At 43.5% G+C, this 15,559-nt stretch overlaps 2 protein-coding genes across 2 annotated transcripts in view; both read right to left on the bottom strand.

Annotated features, from left to right (window-relative positions):
- Positions 1-3,834, bottom strand: part of LOC108655239 (uncharacterized) — a 159,173-nt gene extending 155,339 nt beyond the window's left edge. The window contains exon 1 of the mRNA XM_089262336.1: positions 3,820-3,834. The gene's annotated coding sequence lies outside the window, so the exon portion shown is untranslated. The remainder of the gene's footprint in view (positions 1-3,819) is intronic.
- Positions 3,835-11,201: 7,367 nt separating this feature from the next.
- gsb (paired box protein gooseberry) lies at positions 11,202-14,181 on the bottom strand. Its single transcript, XM_018106501.3, has 2 exons — positions 13,891-14,181; positions 11,202-12,713 (listed from the first exon to the last, which is right to left on the bottom strand). Exons 1-2 carry the CDS (start codon positions 13,943-13,945, stop codon positions 11,455-11,457), a joined length of 1,314 nt encoding a protein of 437 aa, XP_017961990.1. The 5' UTR covers positions 13,946-14,181; the 3' UTR covers positions 11,202-11,454.
- Positions 14,182-15,559: the final 1,378 nt, after the last annotated feature.

Here is a 15,559-nt window from a genome sequence, read left to right as displayed (position 1 = left end):
GGCTTGGGTGTGTTCCTGTCACCATTGTCAACGAGTCGACCAATGCCGGCTGGCTGTCCCTTTCCAGTGCCGTCATGTGCTCTTGCTCTCTCCCTTGCACGAAACGATATTGTCTCAGAGCACGTGGACTTGGCGCGTACTATCTTGAAACTGAAAACCAAATTCTTACAGTTGTATGTTGTACATACACTGCCCATCAATATATTATAGTAGTTGAAGTCCTAGAATTATTTATCTATTAAATTTCTTAAAATAACAAAATATACATATGTCTTCATATATACTGGACATTAATTTGAATAAAAGTAAATTAAAAAGGGCATAATATTTTAAAATATATATCGAAGAAAAAACATTCAAACCTATTGGATAAAAATTGACCATCAGTAAAGCGCATATAATATCAATTGAGAATATATCAGTCACATTAACGTTCCTTAAAACAATAAATGACAACGAAGATTTGTGGGAAGAAAAATCAATGTCAACGATTACTTTCATTGTCGATAATCTGGAATAAAAAAAAGCAATTTATAGCTGACAGACATAGCTAGTTACAAGCTGGACAAATGTCCTCCTGGAGAATACGAATTCCGCAGTAAAACATTAGGCGAGCAACACTGGAAAACTAAACACTGATGTTGAAGCTGGCCATGTACAGAAACTTAAAAAACTTAAGCTTAAAAATATGATTAAGCAACACTCAAATATGAAATTAAAAACCCTTGAGTCAAGTAGACTTTCGATAGAAGAAATGAACGCATAGGAATTTATAGAATCTTTTAGTCATATAAGTCAAATATATATCTAGCTTAGCTGCAAATTTAAAAAGGTAAAACTTTAATAAGCTTTTTATATTTATATTTCGAAGAATGTAATAAGAATGAGAATATTTATTGGGACCCTAAATCGTTTTGGGATATTCATACACCCAAGTCTGTACATCTCATAGAATAATATACATATTTACTACAGTAGAACAACTAACGTGGCTTTCCCCTCTATAGGTCGCTGTACTTAAATTTTGATGTATAGCTGAATGTCAAGCTCTTGAAACATGTCGAACGATAGACACGAGTTTACATTTTATGCTGTTGCGAATCGCAAAGCAATCTGATTTGTACTTATTAACTTTTGGTGAACTTTACTCGGCGCAAGTGCATGTCACAAATTACAAGCTGACATCGTGGCACCCCACCCCAGTCCCAGCCACAGCCACAGCCACAGCCACAGCCACAGCCACAACCACAGCCTCAGGTTCAGCTTCAGAGATGGGAAGCATGCTGCCTACACACTGGTACAATGCTGATATCCTTGTATCCTTGTGCAGGACAGCGTGCTTTCACTAAGCGGGTAATGGAAAGCTGCAAAAGCAAGCGCCATATATCATCAATTAGAAGCTCTGACGTCTACATTTCGGAGCCGTGTTCCATGCCCACAGCACGCAGCCCACAACAATAAAAATTGTATCTGTAGATGTCTATGTGCATACGTCTGTGTATTTGTGGGATATGTGTGTGGGTTTTACTTTTGCAGGACAAAGTTGAAAATGCAATTGGCATTTCGAGCTCAATTTTGCTACATTCTCGCTTTTTCGCTTTTCACTTTTCACTTTTCCTCTTCCCAAATGGCAGCAGAACATTCTCTGTTTATTTTTGGGCAGGACATAAAATCGATAGGAACTTTCGGCTTTAAGGCCCTTAAATTCAGTTAGGGCCAGTGGATGGGAGTGAGTTGGTTAGCTTCTATTTGGAGCGGGTATCAACGCCGCTAATCCGACATCTGCATAGCTCACAGTCGCACGAGCTGCGGACAGACAGCTCAACGCCCCAATTTGTGCATGGGTAGCTCTGGTAGCCTGATGCAGCCCGAGGTGGCAAAACTGCATCAGATGCAAAAGCCGAAAGAGTTCGGCTGTGCTAGGGTACACTCAGAGAAACGCCTATTGAGATGCAGTTATACATTGAAGAATTTTGAACTAAAAGTCTCACAAATTTCTTACTAGAAGTCGAACTAGCTTAGGCTTATGAAAATATCCTTAAATGCAGCATACTTTCCTTTTTAATTTCCTAGTCTATTTTTTCTTCAAGTGCACAAGTAGGTTGGCGGATATGGCTAGCTTTTGATCGCCTGGCTGGCTCGTTGATGTAAGTGATTCATAGGCCATAGTTGTTCGTCGATGATCTCCTAGGGCCATTTTCTGCTGTGGTTCGTTTTCTGTGCTCTGCTGTCTGTCGATGTTGATCATGTCGATTGCCCGCTGATATGAATATCATAAAATGGGCGAGTATCGGGCTCATTTGTCGGCTCCACAACAAAGCAAAGTCTAACGGCAATATACTACAACTTTCAGCTGCTTGCATTGCAGATCACTGATCCACGATCGAATGCGAGTGATCTTGATCTTGATCTTGCAAATGACTTGCTCTCCCCTCTTCTCCCTCTCTCTCTTACCCTCACGCTCTCTCTGTTCTTTTATATTTTTATTCAACTTCAACTACATTGAATTGTAGTAACTAAACTTACTGTTAATTGTATTATTTTCAAAAGGATTATTTTCTATATATGCCGACCAATAATCTAGGCAAAACTTTGTGCTGAACCATGATAAAGTGGTTTTCATGCACTCCATAATTATATATCTGCTTGATGATAGTAAATAAGTTAGTTAGCAACTTGCTTTAGCTATCCATTCTAATCGGATTGCTGATCCTTGAGCAAGGAATCAAGTCGTTTCGATTCGCCACAGTATTTTCGCACAGCTCTTCCGGGTAATGCAATATGAAGCTGATAATAATAGATAATAGCACATTGAGGCAAATACTAGTGCGCAGTTGTTAAGAGATCGAGACTAAATCCAATGCACCATGACCAAGCAGAGATTCGCTGCGCCTGCGAAGGCGACAGGATGCCCGGTTGGCAGGACACTGGGCAGGACACGCTGGCTGTCTGCTGAGATACGTATCTAAGATTGCGTACCCGGCTGGCCGGGCATTGGGAGTCGAGTTGGATTTTGGGCTCGGGTAAGCTGTAAATCCAATAAATATTGCCAAAACTGTAGCGTGCTCAGCGCTTTGTGCGTGCAGGGATCACAGGATCAGAGTCGAGCTGACGAGCCGAAAGAGCTGAGGCGAGCAGGTTGTTGCCGGGCACAAAAAGGTGCCAGAAATTGTGTCAGTGTCCCTTTCTGGATCTGGCACAACATGACATGACTTTTGGGCCATGTAGGCGTTTACTCGACTTAGCAGCGGCTTCACTCTGTAAGCCAAATTGAATCGGTTTATAACACAAAGACGAGCTCGCAATCGGATCAACGTCTGCTCTGCACTCTCTCCCGGCCAGCAGCTCCTGATGAGTTCATCTTGCACTCTTGCTGCTGCTGCTCTTGAACTTGAGCGTTTTTAAATGTATGCTTGGCACAAGGACCCGGCCAGCTCCTGTCGCACCTTTGAGTACCTGCTCGGTAACGGAACCAGTAACAAGTGCACGGTAGGATAATCCACAGCACGCGCAACTCACGAGCGCGTCGTCCTCTCGGCCAGTGCAAATAAATAAATTGTAATCTGCTTTGCTGTTTGATTTGAATCAAAATGCAGCCACGCCCACCGACAGCTAAGCTTCGCCTGCGGCTCACTCAGCCAAGACAAGGTTTGACAACAAGCCGTTTGCTGGCCCGTCTCTGATCTGGTTGATCTATATAATCGGATATTGATTTCAGCCGAATTTCTAGCTGTTGTCGTTGGCTGGAAATAATATTTTGGTTGCCTTCTGAGTTTCGGACAATTTATGGATTAACTTTGCAATCGGCTTCTGAGCAACTATTGTCAACTGGTTTTCAGTTGGCTAAGGCATCAAAACTCTGCACTTTGATTGGAATAAGCTAAACTCTCGAGTCCACACTCATTTATTGTGTTCGATTCGGAAATGTCAGAATTGAATTTTGCAATTATAACATTTAATTTCATTGAATAAATCTCATTTGATATGTCTCATCAACGTCGCAATGGCTGCCACACATATGTACACAAATACATATATAGCATATATAGGTTAGCTTGAAAGTCTGGCAATTCATGATGGCTGCCGGAATTGCAACCCTCTGCAGCCTCGGTCACACCAAGCGTTTATAAGTGCCCAAAGCAAACATCCACCGAGCAGATCAAAATAAGCGTAAAAATAATCCATCTTCGCGCTAAGCAAGCTGCAAACGCTGCCTCAGACCCCTCCCCCTACCCACCCGGGGCAGCCTCTACTGGGGTCAGCGGCAGCTGCAGCAAGTCAAAAAAAAAAGTGTCAAAAATGTTTCATTTTGGATATGTTGAAAAATAATGGAAGAGAGCAACGCAGCCGAGCACACGGGGCTGTATTGCAGCCCCGTCCCTGAGCAGTCCTCGCACTGTGGACCTTTTTGCAGCCACGATTTCTGCACGCTTCACGCTAATTTTCGCGCCTATCAACGTAGACATCGACATCGACATTGACTATATCCACAGCAGAGCTCAGCCCAGCCCTCATGGTTGCAGTTCTTGTTGGTGGTGGTGGTGGTCCTGCTCGCTCCTGGCTTGGCAATTGATGCTGGCCAGACGCTCGCCCAGATTTCAGTTTCAGCAATTGGCCGGTTGCCCCTCGCTGCATCCTTCCGCTTCCCTATGGGAAACGCGGCATAATTCATTCAAATGATTGGCCTGTTTGCACTAGAGCTGTGCGTGAATGGGCCGCGCGGCGTGGAAACTCGTTTCTCCCAATGTTCACAGCGTTTTTCCCACTGTCAACCGAGTGAATGGCGAGGGAGAGGCGCGCAATCAATGAGAAATTGCAAATGATGAATGCCATTTTGCACATGGTAATATTATAATGCATTATAATATATAAAAATATTTCATTTTCGATTTTAGACAAAGATTCTATTATAAATAATATTCGACTGCTTAAGAATATCTAAAATGCCAATAATAAATATAATAAATTGTGTCACATTAAAATGTGATCTCAATTGAGTTAACTATAAACGCAATCAAAGTTATAATGGGAATATTAGCTGGTGCTAAATATAAAGTCTTCAAAAGTTATTTGCGGAATATTGGCCAGACTTGGGGACAAATAAAAAATAATTTTCGCAAGCGCTGTTAAAAATAAGTTTTGTATGGCCCAGCAACAACAATGCAGGCTTATAAGCCTTCTTTTTGAAATGATAGAAATTACAAACAATTGACATAATAAGAAACGCGCATTTGCGCCGTCTGCTCCAATCAAAAGGCAAAAGAAAACTTTAAGCGGAGATGCTCCACTCACCTCCACTCGGCTCCGCTCCCCAGCCCCACTCCAAGCGGGTGCTCGGTATTCGGCATTAGGTGACCGGTGCTGGGTGTACTACAATGCTTACAATTACAATGTCAGATGGCTGGGGCGGCAAAAGATCAAAGCGCTGCCACAAAAGCTGCGCCGGGCAGCGAGTGAAAAGAAAATCACACAAATTTAACTGGCAACAATAACAATAAAAATAAAAATAATAAAATATAAGCCAAAGAAAAAATCATAATGTACAGAAAATGGCAAAAGCAGAGAGCAGCAGCTCGACCAACAACAGCAACAGCAACAGCAACAGCAACAACAACAGCAACGGAGACTTTCCCAAGCCATATGCAAATATATCATAGCGGCTAGTTACCCTGATGGATGGTACAACCGAATGGGCCATGAGTCATAGTCGGAGCCGAGTTTCGAGCTGCGAGTCGAGCTGCAACAGAAAATACAATATGAACGTGGAGCAGGTACGACACCAAAGTTACGGTTTGATCACAAGTTGAGCGTAAAATATGCTAAAGATCAGCGAGTGTCAGTGCCACGGCGACTGCGGTGTGCGCTTGTCTGTGTGCCAGCAAATGAGCGTAAAATGATCAAAGAATCTTCGCGCGCTATGCCAATCCGCAGAGCAGTTACCCCTCGTCCACTCGTCCACTCGAGCAGCCATCCAGTCTACGGTGTGTCCCACTGGCGGATCCTCGGGGGCATCGTCATCTGTCCCACTCAGTGATCGCTCTCTCTCTCTCTCTCTCTCTCTCTATCTCTGTCGCTGCTGAATAATCGCATATTGCACGGCTAGATACGTGTGCGCATTTTGCAAAATAACAATCAATTTGTGCAACCTGATCAAGCAATTGCATCAACCGATCGCGTCCAATGATCTACCAAAAAAAAAAACAGGCTTTGATAAATAATCAAAGTACGATCATTGCTGCAATAAAAGAATAATGCAATCGCATTCTTCTGAAACCCTTCTACTCAGGCAGATTTTACGCTCGCTTAAACTGCCGAGCCCCGATCGCTGATCACTTCGATCACTTCGATCACTCTGATCACTCTGATCATTGATCAACGATCCTCGATAGCAGCTCAAAGCCACTCGCCGACGGCTGTGCCACCATCGGTGAGCAAATTACATGTTGCCACTTTGATGATTTCTGCAATTGGCCACAACAGCAACATCAGCAACAATGTCGACAACAACAGCAACAACAACGGCAATCTGCCGTGGCTGTGGCAGACATGCTGGCTGCCGCTTTCTAGTCGAGCCAGCTGCAGCTTTGTAGAGTCGACTCTTGGCTTAGGGTTCGCTTATTGAATTGTAATGTTGCAAGTATTCGGCTGCAAGTTGCAGCTACGTCATCGCCTGCCACAGCGTCGACCAGTTGGGGCACCGATGCACCGATTGCCGCGGGCGACGCACCACTCAACCACTCGTTAAGCCCAATTCTGTCCAGCGATGCAGTTATGAAGACATTGCGGACAGAGTCCTCAAAATTATGATATCTATATTGCGACGGTAAAACTTCTTAGAGCTAGAAGCTGACTTAACTAAACACAAATTGGGAAAAGAAATATTAAATTATAAATTATTATAAATAAAGGAAATATACATATATATAAAGTTGTGGTTAGTATAATATATATTAATATATTCATTAATATTCTCAACTCTCTCTATGCATAGGGTTACATAGCAATTTAAGCATCTATCCATCCTCTCTGACATTGTATATAAACTATATGATCGAGCAATCTACTAGGGACTTAAAGTTTTAGGGAAGTTTTTTATCGATTACTACGCACTCTTCAATGCAATCGATTAAAACATTATTGAATATCAGCGAGTATATACATATATAGTATATGTAAATGATGTAGCTTTAACGGTAACTTTAACAAAGTTTATCCTTTATCTCCTTTATCTAGACATTTCTTTATGCTTAATCCACCTGTTGCAAAAGGTTCTGCATAATGTTTCACATCAAGGCACAGATTCCTCTCGGCACTTCGCGAAATATATACATACATCTATGCATACATATAAAAACTCACATGGCAAACTCAAACATTGCCTTTATCAAATTTTCAACGCGAATCGATCAAAATTCACGCACAAATTGCCTTTGGCAAAGAGGAAGAGGCAGAGTCAGAGCCAGAGGAAGAGGAAGAACAGCAAACAGAGACAACCCCGAAAACCGAAAACCGAAAATGAGAACAGTCAGTCATGCGAGCATGGTGTGAACCAGGTTTCAGTTGCCATCTCTGTCACGCAAATTGTAACGCTCTAAATTTGCGTTACGTAACGGAATTTAAAGCGTTCCTTATCAGATTGGTTTTGATGCTTTATCAACGCTCCCAAAAATACAAAAAAAAAAAAACCATGAACTAATATCTTTTATCGTGAATCGCTCCTGAATTGCTGTTGTTGTTGTTGTTGTTGCTTTTCTCTTTGGTTAATAAACGTAAATAATTTATAATGAATATATGATAAATTTATGTATGTATATGTTTTTGTTTTTGGCGTGTGGTTGATTCGAGCGGCTGAGTACGTGAAAAATTAGCGGAAAATTTCATCAGTTCATCATGAGCACTTGTAAATTGTCTGTGCCTGTCATATGGCCCATACATGTTTATTAAGTGGCGCTCGGCTTCCAGTTTGGCAATTAACGGTTGCAATTCGCATTGGACACATGCGATTCGGGCGCGAAATTGTGGCACAGGTGCCAAACAACTAGAGAGTGTAAAGGATTCGGATCGGCACTTGTGGGATTTAGCGCGAGATGTTATATGTATTTATTAAGAATATATATATTACGTGGAGAATGAAGCTCGAAACTAACTAATTGATAGCTGATATAGTTCAGCTGTTTTACTTTTGGCAAGACTTAAGTCATATAAAACTTGACTGCACTATAGTTCGTAGACTTGGCTAGATAGGCAAAATTGACTACGCTGTGGATATCCATATGCTCCGAACATAATTATACTGCAGTTGCCACTTCTTGATTTCTGAGTTACTTTCAATTCTAATCTCTATTAAATAAATAACAACACACGCAGTCAAATATAAATTAATATGATAATACTTATTAACAGTATAGGTTGCCTTCTATCTACCCTGATTAAGAGACGATTACTTTAATTACTATAATTAATTGATGGCATGTCCTTGTATACAATTCAATGAAGTCACATCAGGGATGTTTAGACGAATTATAAACCGTTACGTGGATCATGTAATATTATAATATTGGGTTTTATCTTGTATAGTGACCTATACATATAGAGGCCGAATGAGTAGATAGACTTCAGAATTCTTGACGAATTTTATTCCCCATCAAAATAAGCTCATTCAACCACAAACGGTCGCAATAAAAATAAATGTAATGCATTCATATATATATGTATGGGTCTATTCCACTTTAAAGTTATTCTCCTGTAACTAACTGAATTACTTGTCATTCCTTCTGCCAAAGTTCAATTGCACCAAAAGTTCCCACATTGCGGTTCTCGCCGTCGCTACCATTTCAATTCGATCACAATTCGCATTATGGACGCCTTTGATGCCGATCATCAATCAAAGTGCGGCAATGGGAGACAGAGCGTCTACACTTTGCCGCCAGCTACCGGACACGCCGAGCGCTTGCTATTCAGCATACCGTTTGGGCCACACAGGAAGTGGGTTCAAATAAAAAAGAAAGAAAGGAGAGAAAAAGATAAATTTCGCATGCTACCGGGTCGTCTGAGCTGGCATTCGATCTTGCGCTCAGCTATCAAAAACGCATAAATCAGACGCGCTCAAAGGCCGGGAGTGGCTTTCAACAGTTCTGTTCAAAGAGCCACAGAAAGGAAGAGGCTCGGAGTTGTTGTCAGCTCCTGCACTCGACTTGCCACACAAATTAAATTTGTATAAAAATATCCAAGTTGGTGGCCCTGCCAGAAGAGAGAAGCCAAAGAAGAAGCCGCTCGGCTACTGTACGACAAAGTGGCACTCGCAGAGAGCAGAGAGCGGCATAGGAAAACCCTAGGAAGCGATCCATTATGATTGTCACAGTTGACACACATTATCACCCTTGTAAAGCGAGGGAGACGGAGCTAACCTGTCGTCGTCTTGGTGTGCGCAGGACCTGCCACACCACTAGCCGGGCAGTTAGACCCGAGCGATATGAGCTAATTGATGTTTTCATTTAGACGTTCGCTGATGCTCAGGCAGGCACGCTGGCAGCCCGGCAGGCATCTTCCCTGGGAGATATGTATATGTATTCATTCTAGGTGGTAAGTGCGACGCCTGCTGTGCACACATAATTGAGGACCCTTGCAGCGGTAGAGCTACCTAAGCCACCCAAGCAAGTCGTAACTAGGACAATCAGGACCTACTACAACTAGTTACAACATTTGAGCCGGTCTACACCCCCTCTCTCCATCCCTCCATTCCACCATCCCAGCACTATCCAGCATTTTGTCAATGGCTTTGTCCACTCCCGTTTCGGCAGGTCTTCGGCCTGGCCCTCTCATCTTTGACTAGCCCACAAGGCGGCATCTTGAAAGGAGCCCGCACTGACGTTGGTGGTCTCTCATATTTTGCTCATCTCCCATTGTCAATTGCTCTATTTTGTCGCTAGACGTCGGCTCTCTTTAGACAATCGAAGGAATTTTGTAAATTATTTTCGTATTATCGAGTCGCTGAATGTGTTGTCTCTAATTGTTAAATTGTCAACTCATACGGTCCTCGTCCTGCCGTCCCCTTGTCCACAGCCGAGCAATGGGAACCCACAGAAAGAGCTCTAGTTCAGGCTTGAATCGACGCTAGCTGAACTATTGTTATCCTGTCAATTTAAGGGACAATTTCTGTACGATTTTGAGGGATTAGCTGGGCTGGGCTTGAACCTGTTGTGGCTGCATGGACATGTCCACATTTCTGTGTGGTCCACGCTTCTCTTTCAGTCTTTTTCCTGTGTGACATTTGCAATGTCCTTAGTTTAATGGAGTATGAATCTTTTGTAGTTTTCCTTGCAACAGAACCGGCGCTTAGAGTTCTAAAGTCTCTCAAATGAGATCACCAAGATAACCCATGGACGCAACATAAAGTAGCTTAAGATAGTATTTAAAACAGTTATAGATATAGGACTTAAAAGGAAATTGTAAGTTTGAAAAAACGTTTATGAGATGTATGTAAAATTTCAAATGTGATATAAAAGACAGTTTGTAGGTATGCTTTAAAACCAAGATCAAATCCAAAATTGTAACTCGTTTTAAGAAACTTTATAAGTTTTAAAAGACATTTTTGTAAAATTATTATTCTAGGTCTATTCTAGCAATACTAAAATGAATTTAAAAAGGGAATTATTTTTTAAATGAATAAAGCAATTGTTATGTTTTATAGCTATAATGATTTAGTTGAGGCTATCAAGTACACACTAGTTATTGAATATTTATCGCATTTCAACAAAGGGTGTGACATCTTTACATATTTATATTAACCCATTACGGTATATTGGTTATATGAAAATGTATGTAACACTAAAAAGGCGGCAGTCCCCATATAAATTCCTGAGTTGAGATAACGTCCTGAATCGATTTAGCCATACTCGTCTGGCGATCTGTAGGAACGTTCTATTAGACCAAGAATGTTGTATGATGCATGCTGTAAGAGTACGCTAGTATGAGTTTATCAATTGTTTCGATAATTTATTTGATGTTCTCATCATCGATAATTATCGATCATTTTACTTCGGTTATTTTGTGTATCTTGAATACAATGAGTAGAAGCGATTAAAGTTCTAAGCAGTTTTAAGAAAAGAAGAATGACTGTAAAATTACTTCTTCAAAGGGCCAACTTAACCATTCAGTCTTAAAAATTCATTCATACATCGCGGTGAATCCATAATGTATATATTAATGTTCGTATATTTATATTTATTTTGATTTCGCACTTAATTTAAGAGTTACCTAAGTAATTGTTACAAATCTTAAAACTAGGTTTAAACTTAGTATAAACAGTCTTAAGCTCTTAACTAAAACTCTTTAAATAGTCAAGGATCTGCATAAAAAAAAACAGGCACTGATTAGAGAATAGAACCAGCTAGGAGAGCAGCGAAGCCTATAGCTGGGAAACTGGAGCAAGTTCTGGAGTTGAGGAAGAGTCCATTAAAATCCAAAATAGGGATAGGCGGCTCCAGCTGTCATCATGGAGGTCTTGGGCTCGGGGGCGACCGCCTGGTGGTAGCCGCTCATGGGATTCGCATTCGCGCTGGGGAAGAAGGAGCCGGCAAAGTTGTAGCTGTCCCATGTCGAAGGATGATGCGAGCCAGACGCAGCGGCTGAGGCGAACTGAGAGCGCAGCTGCTCCGCCGAGCTGGCGGCCGTTGAGGGCATGGAATAAGTGGAGGTGCCAGCCGTGGCTGAGTAGCCCGCGGTGGCTGTGCTCATGCTGTAGGCGGAGTTCATGAAGCTGTTGCCACTGCTGACTTGAGCTTGGGGCAGGGACTGAGTCTGGACCGGGCTGTGGGCAGCGGAGCTGCTGCTGCTGCTGGCGGGCGACATGGAAGCCACCGAGCCGCTGTAGCCGGCATTCACCTCATAGCTAGCTCCACTGGCGGGCCACGACTGTGTGCTGTACAGGCCCATGCCCATGTTGGTGGCGGCAGCAGCACTGGAGCCATACGAGGGGGCTGTGGAGTTGGCGCCGAAGCTGGGCACCTGCTGGGTGTTGAGCTGCTTGCGCAGGCGCGCACGACGGTTGGAGAACCAGACCTGGACACGAGCCTCGGTGAGGCCAGTGCTCTGGGCCAGCTCCTCGCGGGTGTACACGTCGGGGTACTGGGTGCGCGCGAAGATGCGCTCCAGGGCATCGATTTGGTCATTGGAGAAGGTGGTGCGGGAGCGGCGCTGTTTGCGCTTCAGCTGCACGCTGGGCTCGGTGTCGTCCTCGCTCTCATCTTCGCTGCCAGCGGAGCAGGCGCCGCCGCCGCCCAGGATTCCATCGATGCTGTGGGAGCCAGTGCCGTTGCCAGAGCCGGAGCCCGAGGTGGTGCGCAACAGGCGTGAGATCGAGCTGACTGAGGGTGCATTCTGCTTGTCGCAGACGCCAGCCTCGATGAGCTTGGCGCGGATTTCCCAGCTGAAGATGCCTGGCTGTGACTGCTTGATCTCCTCAATCCTTGCCTCGATGTCGGGCGTGGCAACGCGGGGCTTGCTTCCGCCAATGACGCCCGGCCGAATGGAGCCCGTCTCCTGGAAGCGATTGAGGATCTTCGACACGCAGCCATGAGAAACGCGCAGCTGCCTGGAGATGACGCAAGGACGAACCCCAGCGGCGGCCATTTCCACGATTTGGCGGCGAATGTGATTGGGCAAGGGACGACCGTTGATGAAGACGCCGCCAAGCTGGTTGACGCGTCCCTGTCCTGAGGAAGAGCAACAGAAATGGAAATGACGAGATTAGGTAAGCTGATCTTCGAGAACAAAAAGACTTAAAATTATCCTCAAAATAAGATGTACATGTTTTTGTCTTCTAAATTCTGTGCTGCGTGTGGCCATTCGAACTTGCTCTTAAGCGATCTTAGGGCGATCCTCAAGTGATCTTCAATTAACTTTTCTTCGCTACTCGATTGAGCGGCAATAAGTAATCCAATTATGCAGTTAGCATTGTTGGCCAGAAGGATCAGTTCGCACGATCTATTGTCTAGGGCTGAGGCTATTCGTTGGCCATTTGTCTTTTCGTTTGCCAATTCGCATGTAAACATAACAAAGCGCAAATTGCCAATTTGCGTGGGCCAAAAGAAAAAAGCAAAAGCAAAAAAATAAGAAAGAACTGAGCTGAGCAGTAGGCATGGAAAATGCCGATCACTGTGCAGCTGTGCAGCCCATGCAATCAAATCAAACTAATAATCCATAAGCCAGACGGACGGACAGACGGAGAGACGGAGAGACGGACAAGCGTCCAGCTGTGCCAGGTAATATCAGTGCGGTGCAAGAGTATAAAAGGCCAGCCCCAAAAAGCTCAAAGATGCCAGCTCAGTTGCTGTTGCTATTGTTGTTGTTGTTGTTGTTTTGGGGCGCTGACGTTGCTGCTACGTGCTACACGAGAGACCCAAACATCAGACGCTGAGCCAAGATCAAAGCAGTGGAGCCGACTCCAGACCGTTGAAAAGACGAGGAGAACGCGCCAAAAAGTCTGCAAAGTCTGGTCAGTGAGTCGTCGTCCCCGGCTGACTGGCCGACTTGGCTGGTTGGTTGGAAAAAGGTTGTGGCTGGCTGCAAGTTGTGATCACAATCAATAAGTCAAAAAGCTGATCATGATTGTTGTACGAGCGGACCAGCAGACGAGCAGACGAACGGACAGGCGGACAAGCGGACAAGCGGACAAACGGACAAGGGGACGAGCGGGTAATGATCTCTCGTTTGTAGCCGGCGAAAGCGCTGCCCCATTTGATCATGATGATGATCACGGTGATCGGGCACTATTTTCTACGACGTTTTGTAGCCGTAATTGTGGTAATTGGTAATAGAGCGTTGATGCTTAGATGCTGACGCTGTTTCTATTGCTGCTGATGATGATGATGATCGCTGTCGCATGCTTACCTTGAAAGGGATATCCAGCATAGTAGGGTGTCATATTAAGTGCCGATACCGCCATGTCTGTGTTGTTTTAATCCGTTTTAATACTGCGATTTCTTGATATGTGTGCACGTTCACCAACACTATTAACAGCACAAGAATCTTATTTTTCTAATTCAGTTATTTCTTCTACTATTTTCTTTTCAATTGTGAGTTTTCTTTTCAGTTTGTTTGGCTAAGGCGCATGCGCACGTTGATGTTTGTTGATGCTGCTCGTTTGCTTGACAGCTCGAAACTGATTTTGAAACGGTCAGCAGCCGAGACTAAAACGAATTTGTGAGATTCTCAGACGACGCGACGGCGACGGCGACGGCAACGGCTGCGCTGCGTCGTACATGCAGAACACCAACAAACAAAAACAAGTTTTTTTTGTTTGCCACCAAGAACAAAAACAACAAACAGCATAACCCACGCATCGAGGGTGGCTGGCGAGAGAGCGAGACAGACACAGCTACGAAGCGCTCTCTTTGTGCAGTGATCGTTAGCCGTCGTGTGTGTGAGCAGTGCAGCACTCACTCAACCAGCTGCTCTCTGCTCTCGCTCTCAACGCATGCATGTGTGCGTCTGTGTGCGTTCGTTTGAGCAGCTGCGGCAAAGAGAACCAATGGGTGCGCATAGCATGGCTGCAATTGGTCGAAGCGCCGCCCCGTTTGATCCCTGGCTTAGAGAGCTGACTTCTAAGTGGATCTAAGTGGATCTTAGACTCCATTATAGTTATTTATATGCTACGTATTTTAGCTTGATTTGAAGTTATGCGAATTTGGCGGCATGTCTAGTTGATTTTTCTTCTTCTTATTTTTGCTTATTGCTTTTATCATTTCAAAGCATTCCCAGGCAGTTATTTAACTGTTTATTGTTGGACTTTTGTTGGCGTTTTATGTTTCCTGTTCGCATCGCAGCTCACTGTGAATGACGTAAGTAAAATTAACAAGCGTAATGGAAAGTATCATTAAACATTATATACATCCTAAATAAAGTTACTTTAAGGAAACTATTGGAATATGAAATCATAGTATATCTTAGTAAAGTATATAAGTAGCTGGCTATAAATAGTACAGTTATATCTTGAATATATGTACATGTAATGTTTTTAATAGTCACCGTCAATGAAAGGAAAGTAGAAATCTTAAAGCAGAAACAACCAGAACTGTGTTCGATTAGAGGCTTTCATTTTTTGCTTTTGGAGCGCTTCACCACGGAAATGGGTGAACATTATGCATTGGCAGCCGCAGAAATGATAGCAAAACAAACTCAAGCATACATTTCACAGCGCCAATGTCAATAACCAGCTCTGTGTGTCCTTTGCTGTTCTATGTGCCCGGTCTGTGACGTGGGTACTGTCTCTGAATAGTTTGCATCCTTGTGTATTCGATCGCATTGAGCTAAATAAACGCCTTCATCGAGTCCTCGTGCTATGCAATGACGTGCCTCAACTGACACTTTGTTTTTAAAGGATATATGGAAGAGAGGAAAACACTAGAAATTATTGATGCAAATGCTGATAAGTAACTAATGGGTTTTCCTCTGAAACAGATAGGTTGAATTCAAGGAAAACTCTCTTCTGACGTCCACATCATCTGTGCCTTTCAGCATATTGTAAGTAATACACAATCTCTTATAAACAATATACAAT

Source organism: Drosophila navojoa, chromosome 5 (genome assembly GCF_054131105.1).
Source record: "Drosophila navojoa isolate 15081-1374.11 chromosome 5, UAZ_NAV_1.0, whole genome shotgun sequence".
Taxonomy (NCBI): Eukaryota; Metazoa; Arthropoda; class Insecta; order Diptera; family Drosophilidae; genus Drosophila; species Drosophila navojoa.
This window is presented reverse-complemented; position numbering and strand designations above follow the sequence as displayed.